Source organism: Lactuca saligna, chromosome 8 (assembly GCF_052625555.1).
Source record: "Lactuca saligna cultivar CGN05327 chromosome 8, ASM5262555v1, whole genome shotgun sequence".
NCBI classification, from domain to species: domain Eukaryota; kingdom Viridiplantae; phylum Streptophyta; class Magnoliopsida; order Asterales; family Asteraceae; genus Lactuca; species Lactuca saligna.
In genome coordinates this window covers 16669116-16683159 of record NC_136424.1, presented here as the reverse complement: position 1 = coordinate 16683159, position 14044 = coordinate 16669116, and the positions used below count along the sequence as shown (strand labels likewise).

The window sequence follows — 14044 nt, the reverse complement described above, 5'->3', positions numbered from 1 at the left end:
AGTCATTTGCGGTTTCTTTAATGTTTTTTAATATTTAAACTTTGTGTACATCAAATTATTGGTTTTATATGTTTATGCATTATGCAGCAAAGTAAAAATTTATAAAAATAGAAAAAGATCATAAACTGGGTTGACCCGGCGGTTCAACCGGTTGAACCGGTTGACCCGTGAACCGGTCGTCACACCGGATCAACTAAAAACCCGGATTTTAAAACATTGCTAATATGTCATTTTCCTTGCATTCTAGCACTAAACTGCAAGAAACTTTTAAACTTAGGGTTATTTTTGCCAATGCTTTAAACTTATTATCAACAATCAAACAAGCCCTATAAGGCTATAACTAAAGTTCCCAATCCAACTCTCCATCAATCTCGCATCACAGGAAGCGAAGGGTTTCAATTCCCAACCTTTTGTCGATCAAATATCACACTTTGAACTCGAAATCGGGATTTTTCTTTCTACTGATATTGGTATGTCCAATCTTGCTATCTCGTGATCTTCATATATAGTATCTCTCGTCTTCTTATTATAATTGCGGTTATCATTGGTTTAATCGTCAGTGGAAAATCAGAGTGTTACGTTCTCAAACTACCAGTTTCTCTTGATTTCGATTATCAATTTGCAATCGTTTAAAGCTAAAGCATGTTTTGAATTGATTTTCAATTTTGAAAAGGTTTTTTTTTTTTTTTTTTTTTTTTTTTTTTTTTTTTTTCTAGATCTAAAACGTATGTATGACCTGTTTATCCACCGAATCGAGTTCTAGGTTTCGTATTTAGAATTCGATCGTTAACATCAGGTTTTGCGTAGTTTACAGATCTCCTTGCTATTTTGTTAAACAATTAAACATCTTCTCTTCACCACATATCACTGCTAGGTTCTGATATACATCTTCAATGGCATCTAATCATCTATCATGAATTTTATGTTATTTTTTTTTATGAAACTAGATGGATAAAGGGAAAGGAGTGATGGGAAGTCGGAAATGGGCAGTTGAATTCACAGACAACTCATCAACACCTTCCTCCCGAGACATTCCAGATCCACCTGGCTTCACACGAGCTACCCATGATCAAGATGATTCCACATTAAGTCGCCAAAAGAAAGATGCAGAAGCAAATTGGAAATCACAAAAAGCATGGGAGGTAGCTCAAGCACCCTTCAAGAACCTTCTTATGATGGGGTTCATGATGTGGATGGCTGGAAGTACAGTCCATTTGTTTAGCATCGGTATAACATTTTCAGCTCTTTGGCAACCATTAAGTGCTCTTCAAGGAGTTGGGAAGGTTTTTGAGCCTTATAAAGATAGCAAAGTGGACCTAAATGCCCCTAAGTTGCTGTTTATTGCTCTTAATTTGGGGGGTATGTTGCTTGGTGTCTGGAAGTTGAACACTTTGGGGCTTCTTCCTACACATGCTTCTGATTGGGTTTCTTCTTTGCCACCTGCACATGAAGTTGAGTATTCTGGTGGAGGTATTGCTTTGTTCTAATAACAACTATTTATCTATCGGATTTTGGATTTTTTTTTTTTTTTCTTCTAGTTTTTAATATATAAGAACTGCTTCAGATTTTCTTCTCCTTTTAGTGATTATGCATTTTGATTCAGTTTCTGGTGTGATTCTAGCTTTGAAAGCAGCAATAATTGGCCTATGAATTATTTACACTAATGTACTTTTATGAATACCACAACACCCAATTTGATTTAACACTAATTACTATCATTATCATTTTGTTAGGGTTTTCATATTGACCAAATTCCATAAAAGCCATTGTAGTTTGGAAAGTTTTCGGCTTAACACCCAGATTTTAATATTTTTTTCGAAGATCACTACATAAAACTAAACTTCGAAGTCTATGACAATCCGCTATTGTTTGAAATTTGATCGGTTTAACCACTCGCCATTTTTTTATTAGAAAACCATTGAAACTTTGAATTTACAAAAAAAAAAAAAAAAAGGATTTTTTTTTCTTTCTTCTGGTGGTTTTTTGACATTCATTAACAAGAAACCCTTGTAGTAGATTTTTTTTCTACGACAAACTCGCATTGGTTAAATAATTATGATGGTTAAACAAAACTCAGAAAAACTATAGTGCTTTTTATGGATTATGGATTGCAAATGTTGAGGTTTATGGATTATTGTATTTTATTGTTATCACATTTTAATAAATTAATTTTGTGTTAATCTTGAAGTTGTAATTGATGCAATTCTAGTGTTTTCAACTTATGTTCCATAACAACACAATTAAGGATGAATATGATTTGAGTTTATAGTTCTTGATGGAAAAAGATATAAGGTTAGGCTGATTGGTAGAGTTTAAACTTTTAAGATCTAAATTTTTAAGATGTTTGAGTTTTTAAATTTTTAAGATCTAAATTTATAACATACTGTTTGTTGGAATATTTGAATAAATCTGATTTGCTATGTTGAATGATCAAAATAACAATTTTACTATTATGTATAATTTTTGTTTATTTCAATGTTTTTGTTTTAAAAAATAAGTGAACAAACTCTTTGAATAATTATAAAAAAAATATATAAACACAATATATAATGCAAATCAAACAAAAGTATTTTGAAATCCACCAAATAATACTAAAATTCAAATAAAATCCAAACATAAATATTTTCAAACACGACACAAAGACTATTCCAATTTGTTCTTTCTAAAATTAAATGAACCCTATCCTTCCGTTTTGATGCCTTTCCTATATTGGATTTCTTCATGTGTGAGATTCGTTGCATATGATCAACATCAATCTTTGAAGCAATCCAATAGGTTTCTACAACACGAATTGGATGAATGTGAGGTTCCAACCATACTGAACAACTACAAGTTATATAAGCCATATTCATGTTACATCATGTAGATCAAAATACCAATCAATCAAACCCTAATAAACAATTACAAGTAAAAGAAATCATGAAAAAAAAATAAATAAAGAAATCACTCCATCTTCTTCTCCCCTACAACTCTAACCTATGTAAATACTACATCTCAATTTCATGATTTTAGCATATAAACACACAATTTCATCGGATGTAAAGGAGATAAACAAACAATTTCAGCAAACAAACAATTTAACAGCTAAACAACAAATTTTATCAAAAAAAGGAAGAGCATATCACATACCTGAGGAGGCGTATGAGCTTCGATTTGTGAGGATGCAACAAGACTTTGCACAAACAGTTGGCGGATATAAGAGCTGTAATGAGTGAACTCCTAGGAAATTGACTGCGTAATTACAAATTGATTGAATGAAACTTTGGATTATATAATCTAGAATAAGAAATGTAAATAAAATTGAGGGGGAATGAAAAATCACACAGAGGTGGTAGAGGGGTTCATTACCATAGTCGACGATTTTGAAATTTTGAATCACATGAATTTCAGGAGAAAAAAAACTTACCACGGTCGGCGAATTTGTGGAAGATGGAGGGGTTCATTACCGGTGGAAATGGCAGCGCAAGTAAAGGCAGTGGTCGGCTGATGGAGTCGATTTAAGGGATGTCGACGACGGGAGGAGGTTGGAGGAGATGATCGACGCTCTACAAGGTCGGAGGTGGGAGGAGACGGAAGAGAAGATATGAACGTGGGTGTTTTGCTTTGGAGGTGGGCATATCAGTAGCGCATGAGGGTAAAAGAGGGAAGGACGCGTGATTTTTTTTCAGATACGGACCAAAGTCTGAAACTTTAAGAGGCTTTTAGAAAATTAAGTGGCTTTTAATCATATGCTATCAAACACTCTTAATCTGAAAAATTAAGAGTTTGCCTCTTAATTTGTCAATTAAAAGGCTACCAAATAGCCCCTTAATGTCAGAAATAGATAACGATATATATATATATATATATATATATATATATATATATATATATATATATATATATATATATATATATGTATATATATATATGTATATATATATGTATATATATATATATATATATATATATATATATATATATATATATATATATATATATATATATATATGGTGATGTTCAATAGCGAACCATAATTAACCAAGGAGCTAAGAAATCCATATTTTTTTTAACTTTTAGAACTTATTTTTTTATAAAAAAAACTAAAAATACGGAAATTCATAACTTTTTATCATTTTTCCAATAATATCAAATTCGATAAAAAAAAATTTCGTCAAATCCACAACGTGAATCTTTGAAAATTCACAATTTGAATCTAAAAGCACACGGTGAATCCGAAAAATATATTTAACATTCACAATGTTAAGTTATGATTTTTTTTTTTTTTTTTTTTTTTTTTTGTTTCCGATAAAGAATAAGTTCTAGAACTTAAAAAAAATTGGTTTATTGGACAACTAATAATTATGGTTCTCTATTGAACTTTTCCATATATATATATATATATATATATATATATATATATATATATATATATATATATATATATATATATATATATATATATATATATATATATATATAATGAATAAAAAAGCTGTTTTTCAAGACATATCATTGAAAAATGTTAGTATTTTGTGCATACAATGTTTCAGTTGATTATAATCTTAATTTAGAACAACGGTGTTTTGTTTTAACATACACATTATTAACCTAGTTTAATTATTGTGTTTTGTAAGCTTGTTAACTTAAAAATGAATAATATTATTAAAACTATATGATTTTAAGTGTTGGGTTCTAACAAGATAGTTTTTATGAGATTTGAAGTAAAACTATGTTTATAATCATTCGGAAAGTATTGAAAGTCTTATGAGATTCCGATCAAAATTTAACTATTGAAATTAACGAAGATATAAAGTTGTAAATAAATAAAAATAACGTTATTGAAAGTTGTAGCTTATCTCGTTAGAAACATTTAGACGAAAACTTCGTCGAAATCTGAGTTATAACGAAGAAGTTATGACCAATCGAATATTTACGACAAAACCGGCAAAACACTATTTAGCGTAAAAAGTGAGTTTTCAATAAACTACTTTTTAGCTTTAGTTATATAAATGAAAGTCATAGTATTCGTTAAACTGAGAATTTTCATAAAAAGAATGTCAAAATCTGACTTCGTATTAGGAAGTTATGATTTTTCTAAGTTTAAGTATAGCAGTATACAATTAAAAACTTGAAATAAAGATCGAATGATTTTAAGCCAACACAACCTAAAGGACAATCGAAGGTCTCGTCAATAGTAGTACAATGGTAAAAGACAGACGAAAACGGACGTCGGATGAAGAAGTTATGAATTTTTAACGGATTTCCCTATCGTGGTCTGTTAAAAATAATAATATTAAAAATAAATTCAAAATTAGCCAACGAAGTTTAAACGAAAGTTGTAGAGTATAATTTCGCCTACACGTGCATATAAAGAACGTCGAAAACGGAGCTCGTATGAGAAAGTTATGAATTTTTGAAAATCGGGGGAAAAACACGAGAATTTTCGCAAGGACTAGGCCAAGCTTCGGCCATGTCACCCGCTCCTCGCAGGTGCCCTGTGTCCGACGCGCGTCGCATTCTTCTCGAGTCTGAAGTGCGACCTAACCAGCTGCTGACATGTGTTGCATCGGTGGCAAGCCCGAGATCCGACGCCTGACCCCTCGCATGCGGCTGTGTGCCCCTCCCCCTGGCCCTCGCTGCTGCCGCGTGTCCCTCCTTCCTCTCCTTCTGCCGAAGCCTTTCCCTATATATAGGGAGGTGCGAATTCTCCTGGTTTTGTTTGTAAGTTTCACACTTTTTACCCCCAAATCCATTTTTAAGCTATTCCAACATCTCATGAAGCCCCGGGAACCAACCTAACACCCGAAGAATGCCCTGTAGTGCCCGAAGATCCCGAGAAATTTATCTTTTCGGTTTTAAACTCAACCCTCGCAAGGCCCGGTTTTCAATAAAGCTCCCGATTTTCATTGAAGAAAGTTATTTATAGAAACGAAGTGCTGCCCAAATTACCATTTTAACTTTCGGTTATTTCACGGTAAGTTCAATATATAGAAACAATTGTACGTTATGTGTTGTGTTATATGTGTAATATGCTTTCCCGTGTTATCCTGAGTATGGATTTATACATTTGGCCATGTAGAACATGTCTCGTATAACTTCTGGTATTGGCAATGTGCCTTTAACCATGTAGAGCATGTCTCGTATCACTTATGATATTAGTATTATGTCTTTGGTTATGTAGAGCATGACTCGTATAACTTTTGTATCGACTTTGTGTCTTTGGCCATGTAGAGCATGACTCGTATCACTTATGTTATTGACATAGGACTATTTAGGGCTGAAAGTCTGTATATTCTAGCAAAATGATAATCAGAAATTGTATATTTTCTGTGTCACTTGGGCTGAAGCTTTATTGATGTATATTAAGTTGAAAGTGTTATGTCTCATTGATTGTAAATCTTTTAATCAATTTATTGATTAAAATAGAAAGTTTGTCGCATGATTCACATATGTCTTTATTGTTCATTGTTCATATTTGCTTTTGTCATATTGGTATATATATGACATAACGTTATATAGTATTTGTTACTGAACTCATTAATCGTTGCCGCTTATCCCTCTCAGTGTTTAACTATTGCAGGTAATAAACGTCCAGTATAGACACATACTGTTGGAAGATTTAGAATAGTTAATAATATTATTTTTGTATTTAGTGATCATGTATGTATAAAATTATAATTTCCTGGGTAGTTATGTAATATACTAAATCTTAGTCGGTTTGTATCCAGTCTTATGTAATTAAACTATCAATGTAAAATATTATTTTATAAATATGCATCTAGCATGTTTTGGAGTAACTTGGATTAATAATGTTAAGTATGAAAGAGGTCTTTCATATGAGAAAAAAATTGTTATACATTCACTTGAAAATATGTAATATCCCCACGATGTAAATGGTTTTTACTTTTTATTTGTAAAAAATGTAATTTTGTTATATAACAAAGCATTTGCTTTTGCTGATTAGAAAGTTTAATTCAGAATTACTTATCAAATAATAGTTTAATTTGGTTAGTGTAATAATATAATTTCATTTACTTATCGTGAAAACACAAAATATGTAAATTCAACTTACCAAATAAATAAATAAATACATAAACGCAGTACTAGATCTACATAAGACTAGACGGAGTGGATGCGAAAAAGTAGTGAGAGAAGTTTCCCTCACTTCTGTACACCACTCCGTGGGTGAGGAAAAGAACCGCGGGAAAAAAGGCCGGGGGAGGGGGTGCCGCACTCTCTCTCCTCACGTTATTGACCAGTTCTTTTTTTTTTTTTTTTTTTTTTTTAATTTTATTTTAATATTTATAAATTATATAACTACTATAAAAATATAAAAAATATATCAAAATTTATGGTTTTTAATTCCCTACAAAATGAGTATAATATATGTATGAAATATATTAAAAAAAAGTGAGAGAAGAGCTTCTCACCCATTCTTGGCTTTTAGATGAGGGAAAGGAAAGTGAGGGAAAAATGGTATGGCCCACCAAAAGTGAAAGAAGTTTTCCTTCCACACCCTCCAGTTTAATAAAAAGTAATAATATAATATATTAAAGAAGAATTATTGATTGAATCATTGAATGTTTGCAACGTTTTTTGGACCAAATTCATGCAAGAAACTACAGATATCCTTAGATGTTGTTTGGCACTGATTTTGTTTTCTGTTTACTTATTTTTTTTACAAAAATAATAATAATAATAAAAAAATAAAAATAAAAAAAATAAAAAAGAAGAAGTTAACTTGATAAAAGAATTGTAATCAATATTGATTTATGAATTCTGTATTTATGTCGGCTAACGTTTGTTTACAAATGAAACCCTTCTTGCTTTTCTTATATTATTCGTCTTTAATATTACAAGTCCCTTGGTCTGTTAACCCAATGGCATACAGCCCTACCATGCCATACTCTCACAGACAGGACCGGTCCAGACGATGGGCAACCCGGGCGACCGCCCAGGGCCCACGACTCCAAGGGGCTCAAAATTTATGGGCTATGTAGCGTAGATATATAATCCAATTATTACCAAAATGATTTTTATGGCCTAAAGTTGGTTCAAACTCAAACTAACATAAAAGATAAATAATTTGACTTGTTTGTTATTGCTAATTGAACATGTTCATAGTGAAGAATAAATGATATTTTTTTTTAATCTTTATTATATTTGTCTTTTAAGGGCTATTTTTTTTCCTTTTGCCCCGGGCCCCATATACGTTTGGACCGGCCCTGCTCACAGATACATAGAGAAAGAAATTACGGTTAACCGATTTTTGTATGTTAAAAATAGCTACATTATAACATTTCTAAATGTTAATTGATTCCTCTATAGCTTTTTTCAAAAAACTGAATGAAATGGCTTTTGTCAAATTTTTCCTAAAGAAACCAATAAGTATATTAATAAGTGAGACTTATGTGTGTATATATATATATATATATATATATATATATATATATATATATATATATATATATATATATATATATATATATATATATATATATAAGGTTAAAATATTTTTCCTAAAGAAACCAATAAGTATATTAATAAGTGAGACTTATGTATATATATATATATATATATATATATATATATATATATATATATATATATATATATATATATAAAAGGTTAAAATATTTGAAAATTTTAAATTTATAAGAAAATTAAAAACAAAATAATGAATTATTATAATGAAAATATTTTTTTAAAATTTAAACAAATAATCTGAATAATGAAAAAACTCTAATAAACTTTAATTTCGGAAAATTTTAAATTAAAAAGTAAGTTTATTAATGAAATTAATATCTATATAGTACTATATTTATTGCAATTATTATATTAAAATATTATGTGGAATTTAATAAAATAAAAAAAAACATATAAAATGCCATGTCGAAATTTTTTTTCAAAATAATACAAAATGATAAATGGTAAAAAAAACATTCATTTATCAGAGAGGGTTACATTTTCAAATTCTCTTTATTTAAAAAAAAACAATAATTCAATTAAAAATTAAATTGATCGATGTTTAAGTCGTAAGCCACTAAGCCTCATGAAACTATAAGAAAAGATTATGCCGAAAATCCCTTAAATTACAAAGGGTAAATTACACCATTGTGAACATCCCAAAAAGTGTGTTTAGTCCCTATTTTCAAATTTTAACCCAGACCGTCCCTCATTTTGTTAAAAGTTGAATGCTTCATCTATCGTTAGTTTAAATTTGCACGTTTCATCCATTGTGATACATAAAAAGACTATAATACCCTTTTCTTTTTCTTTTTCATTTATTTTGAACATTTTTTTTTTATATTTTTAGTTATTAAAAATTATTTCGATTATTATTCTATTTTGCCGAATAACACTTGACCACCACCAGTAATCTACACCACCACCGGAAAATGAATCACCACTACGACCCCTCACCAGAAAATGGAGCACCACTGCCACCCTCACTTCATCCCACTCACTCCTTCTTTCAAAATTCGAATATTTCACTGAAAATAACCACAAACCACCACCTCATTCACCGAACAAGCCATTTACTTTTAACACCACCACAACCTCTATCGAGAAACCCACCCATAAATCTAGAAAGAATAATCAGGGCAAATCAGGAAGGAAGAAGCATGGCATGGAAATGTTTAATTTGAAATCAGTAAAGGATTTAGAGTTCTTAAAAGCAGATCTGATTCAGTGAACCTCTAAATATGATTTGATACCAGGGAGATGGCAAGAGGGGGTTGTAAACATGTACTTCGTCTAATTCTTTGTTCATTAATTTCTTACCATTTAACCTCTAATTCGTTGTCTTTTTCACTTCATAAGAAGAAAGAGACGCATCTGGTGATCGATTAGAAGGAGAAGAATAAGGTTGTATTTGTGTTGAGACTTGTTGTGGTATAAACACGCAAAATCCGAACCGGAGGTTGTGGTGGTGGTTGCGATTTGTAGAGAAAAATAGGTGCACTATTCTCCTTCTTATGCTCTAACTAAACCCTTGAACATCCGTCTTCGAAAATTTGTGGATGGTACATCATATTGACCTCGATTGAATTGATTTCTTACCCTAACCTCATCATCTCATATTTGTAAACCCTTCGTCTTCTCCGATGAGCAACAAAAAACCCCTCCGATTTTGCACCGTTTTTCTCTTACAGACCCGATTTCTAGGTGTCTGGTTGTCGGCATAGTTGCAGAAGATATGAGAAGGTGAATGAGCGGATATATGATGGTGGTGCTTTGTCAGAAGTTGTCAGTCTCATTCTTCACCTGTACGCCACCGTCGGAAGTTGCCAACAAAATTTTAGATCAAGGTGGCGATGGTGTTTTTGGCTTAGTGGTGGTGTTGGGCTACTATGAAGGAGGTAAGAACAAGGGAGAATTGAAGACAGTCATTTCATGTCAATAGGGATTGAGTGCGCAAGAAAAAACAAATATAGGGATGATCCGGGTTAATTTTTAAAAATAGAGACTAAATACGCTTTCTAACATATGCATGAGGGATGAATAGTATAATTTACCCAATTACAAAGCCATAATGCAACAATATCTATTACTTAAAACTAGGTTGATTGGCTCCAAAAACATCCAGTTAACTATTTCTTTTTGATGTTTCGTTTGGTTGGCTAATTTCTTACTAGGCGATCCTGCCCTTTCTAAAAAAAATCCAGTGTTTGTAAACTTTTAAATTTAAATTTCTCATTTTGTCCTAGAAAAAATTATGTAAAATTATGCTCCTTTTGAAATCTAATTATGTGAAAAATCTAATTATGTGAAAACTAATTATAAGGTGTGTTTGGCAAAACTAAAAGTTTGATAACTAATTATAAGTTGGAGGCTGATAGGTAGTAGTCGGAAGCTATTATTTTTGCAGCGCAAAAATAGGCTAATAGCTGTTAGCTTTATACTGGGTCAAATCGGTCAAACTAAAGTTTTTTTCTTCTTTTTTTTTTTCCCGACTTTTTCTTAACTAGTAAACGGTTAACTTAGATAATCAAACTGATAAAAGAACCAGTTAACCTGTTAGAGTTTATGTTTACGTTTAATACAACCACCTCATATACCCACTGATTCTAGGTGAAGTTAACCATCTATAAAAAAAACCCTCCTATAAAGAGTACAAAAATAATCTCACCAAAACAAATTCACCAGAAAAAATTCAGAAGCGAAAAAACCCAAAACATATAGAATATATAGAAAATGACTTCAAAGTTCAAGTGATTGTCTCATTTCTTTTTGCATTTCACCATATTCCCTTTTAACCCAAAAAAAAGGCAGTCAAAAGTCAAAACCCACCAGGGTTGACTCAGTACCTACGAAACTGCGGGTCAAGAAAGACCCGATCAAACGGGTCACACATCCGGGCAGACGGGCACTCAAATTCCAAGTGCCCCCGCCCACCACAATTCCCACAAATAACCAAACGCACACAATCCCGACTAATATGACCCGCCCGCCCACAATTCTTACACATCATATCCCTAAACGGGTCATCCACCATTGACGACCCGCCCGACCTAACCACGTTCATATTCGACCCGCCCGCTTTGGGACACTGGCGTGCCACATGGCCCGATATGCTACAAACATTGCACACCGGGTCATTCAGGCAGTCACGGGCAAGGTGACCGGTTTTTCTACAGTTATTACACGCCTTCTCATTGGTACAGTCAGCAGCAATGTGGCCGGGTTTGTAACAGTTGCTACAAAGCCGGGCATCATAAGAAGACACACTCGGGTTATAACAATCACGAGCTAAATGTCCGATTTTACCGCACATGTGGCAGACCGGGTCGTTCGGGCAGTCACTCGAGAGGTGCCCGGATTTTTTACAGTTCCAACACATGGTAGTTGATGTACACTCGGCTGCAATATGACTACAAATAAACATTTTTTTTTAACATTTTAGGAATGGGTTAATGTCATAAAATGAAAACCAATAGTATTCAGTTTGCTCTTTAGGTCCCTCATCTTTCAATTGTATTCAATATGCCAATAATTTTTTTTTTAGTTTCTCTTTACACTGTAAACTGGTATTGAATCCTACATGGCGTCATAAAATTATTTTAGCATTCATAAAAATAAATAAATAAATAAATAAAGTCTATGTGGATACCATGTCAGCACACATGAACATGAGTGAACGAAATTTGCCATGTTGGAAGCCACAGGGGACACCACATAGGATTCAGTATGAGTTTATATGATTGAAATCCACTCCATTGGTGTAATGAGAAGTGGAGAACCCAAAAAGAAGTTTATTGGTCTACTGAGTACAATTAAATGAGTGACCTAAAGAGCAAATTGTATACTATTGGTTGTCATTTTATGACATCAACCCTTTTAGGAATTGAAATATTTTAAAATCTTTAATTACTGAAAGATGGTTGTTATAAAAGAATTAGTACCCTGGAAGTCCACAGTTGTTGCAGACAGTTACATTTGGACATTCTCTTGCAAAGTGTCCAGGGCGTTTACATTTGTTGCAGAGGTAATCTTGCCTTTTTATCAAAAGGAAAAGTTGTGATTCAACTATTGGATAAAAGTTATGAATGAACATTTGTAAATTTATATCTAGAATCATACCGATATGAAGGTCTATCTCTTTTGTAAGGTGCATCACGATAAGAAGATCTGTCTCTGCTTCTGAATCGCTTGGCAAGACCAGGGCTTCTGCTTCTGCTTCTGTCTCGGCTCATATTGAATCACTGCACATCAAAAGTACTCAAATGTAAAATGTACAGAAAACCATCATAGAGAAGAAATCACCTGAAGAGTCGATTCTCTAAATGGATCTAGAAAAACTAACAATAAAAACAGTTCGCAGTAATTCAAGGAAGACCTGAAAGTGCTATAGAGAGGAAGATGGTGATCTAGATCGTTAACCCAAACACTTTCAACTCAAATTTTCTTCTCTTAAGCAGATTGCGATTGGATTAGTAAATTGAATGCTCACATCATTCTCAAACACAATTTACAATAGGTACATTTCTAATTTGAGGTTTAATCGACTAATTTCAAGTTCAGAATTGACCAGCATTGTCTACGATTCTCGGAAAAATCAGATAACTAAACTAAATCTTACAAAGAAATAGAATGCAAGCTAAGAGAAATGTTGATGTGTGGTATCAAAATCCAAATCGCTTTTGATTGAACGGGGGGGATACATCGAAAAATTCAAATCAAACAGAACAGAACAGAGATTTAGATTCAGCTCACAAGTAAATCAAAAAGAACGAACGAATTGCGATCAGTGAGAGAACAGTGACGGACGTTTTTTAATCAAATCTAAAGCGCATGAGATAACACCATAATCAATGTTATTGAAATTCATCATGAACTAACCTTATTTTGTCGTTTCTCAGGTGAATTTTAACTGAAATTGAAGCGCCAGGTGGAAAGCTGAAACCCTAGATTCGCATACATTTAAAAGAATTGGGGAACACGAAGAACAAATCTATGAACGGACAAATAGATGAGCATGAGCTCACTGGTACAAGTATGTATTAGAAAGGGTTATGCGCATATTAGTCCATATACTTTTATTAATTTACATTTTAGCCTCTATACTTACACGCCTCGTATTAATTATCAATCAAGAGTCGGATCAGTTATGAATCACATTATCGTCTTAAATAAATCTTATTTGAGCAAACATGTTGGTGAAAACCCAAAAATAGTGAATACCATTTTCTTTTAATCTTTTGTGTATCATTTTGTTTGTAGATGCAAAGAATAAGATACAACCTCGTAAAAATTTCCACATACCTAAATACAAATAGTTTGCATCGCAATTGAAGTGTTACTGCTATTTAATTTTTCACGAGACAATCTCAAGAATCATTTCCACTGTTTTAAAATGCTTTTAATGCAAGAAACATAAACATTTAAATATATAAAAAAAAATGTAGCTCGTCTGGTTTAGGATCAAATAAATGTTTGCGAGGTTTGACAATGGAATCTTGATACTTGACTATAAAAACAAGAATGTTGAATCTGGTTCACTGATATTGAACCAACACAATGTTCTGATTACAGCCTGGGTTTCGTCTCATAGCCATAA

At 32.2% G+C, this 14044-nt stretch overlaps 2 protein-coding genes across 2 annotated transcripts; one reads left to right on the top strand and one right to left on the bottom strand.

Annotated features, from left to right (window-relative positions):
- The first annotated feature begins 328 nt into the window (after window positions 1–328).
- On the top strand, window positions 329–1602 carry LOC145013096 (ER membrane protein complex subunit-like protein). The gene is made up of 2 exons (XM_078971896.1): window positions 329–470; window positions 948–1602. Exon 2 carries the CDS (start codon window positions 948–950, stop codon window positions 1485–1487), a length of 540 nt encoding a protein of 179 aa, XP_078828022.1. The 5' UTR covers window positions 329–470; the 3' UTR covers window positions 1488–1602.
- Window positions 1603–11152: 9550 nt separating this feature from the next.
- Window positions 11153–13480, bottom strand: LOC145010989 (uncharacterized). Its single transcript, XM_078969590.1, has 4 exons — window positions 13327–13480; window positions 12568–12689; window positions 12390–12482; window positions 11153–11858 (listed from the first exon to the last, which is right to left on the bottom strand). The coding sequence occupies exons 2-4, from the start codon at window positions 12678–12680 to the stop codon at window positions 11288–11290; spliced, it is 777 nt and encodes a 258-aa protein (XP_078825716.1). The 5' UTR covers window positions 12681–12689; window positions 13327–13480; the 3' UTR covers window positions 11153–11287.
- Window positions 13481–14044: the final 564 nt, after the last annotated feature.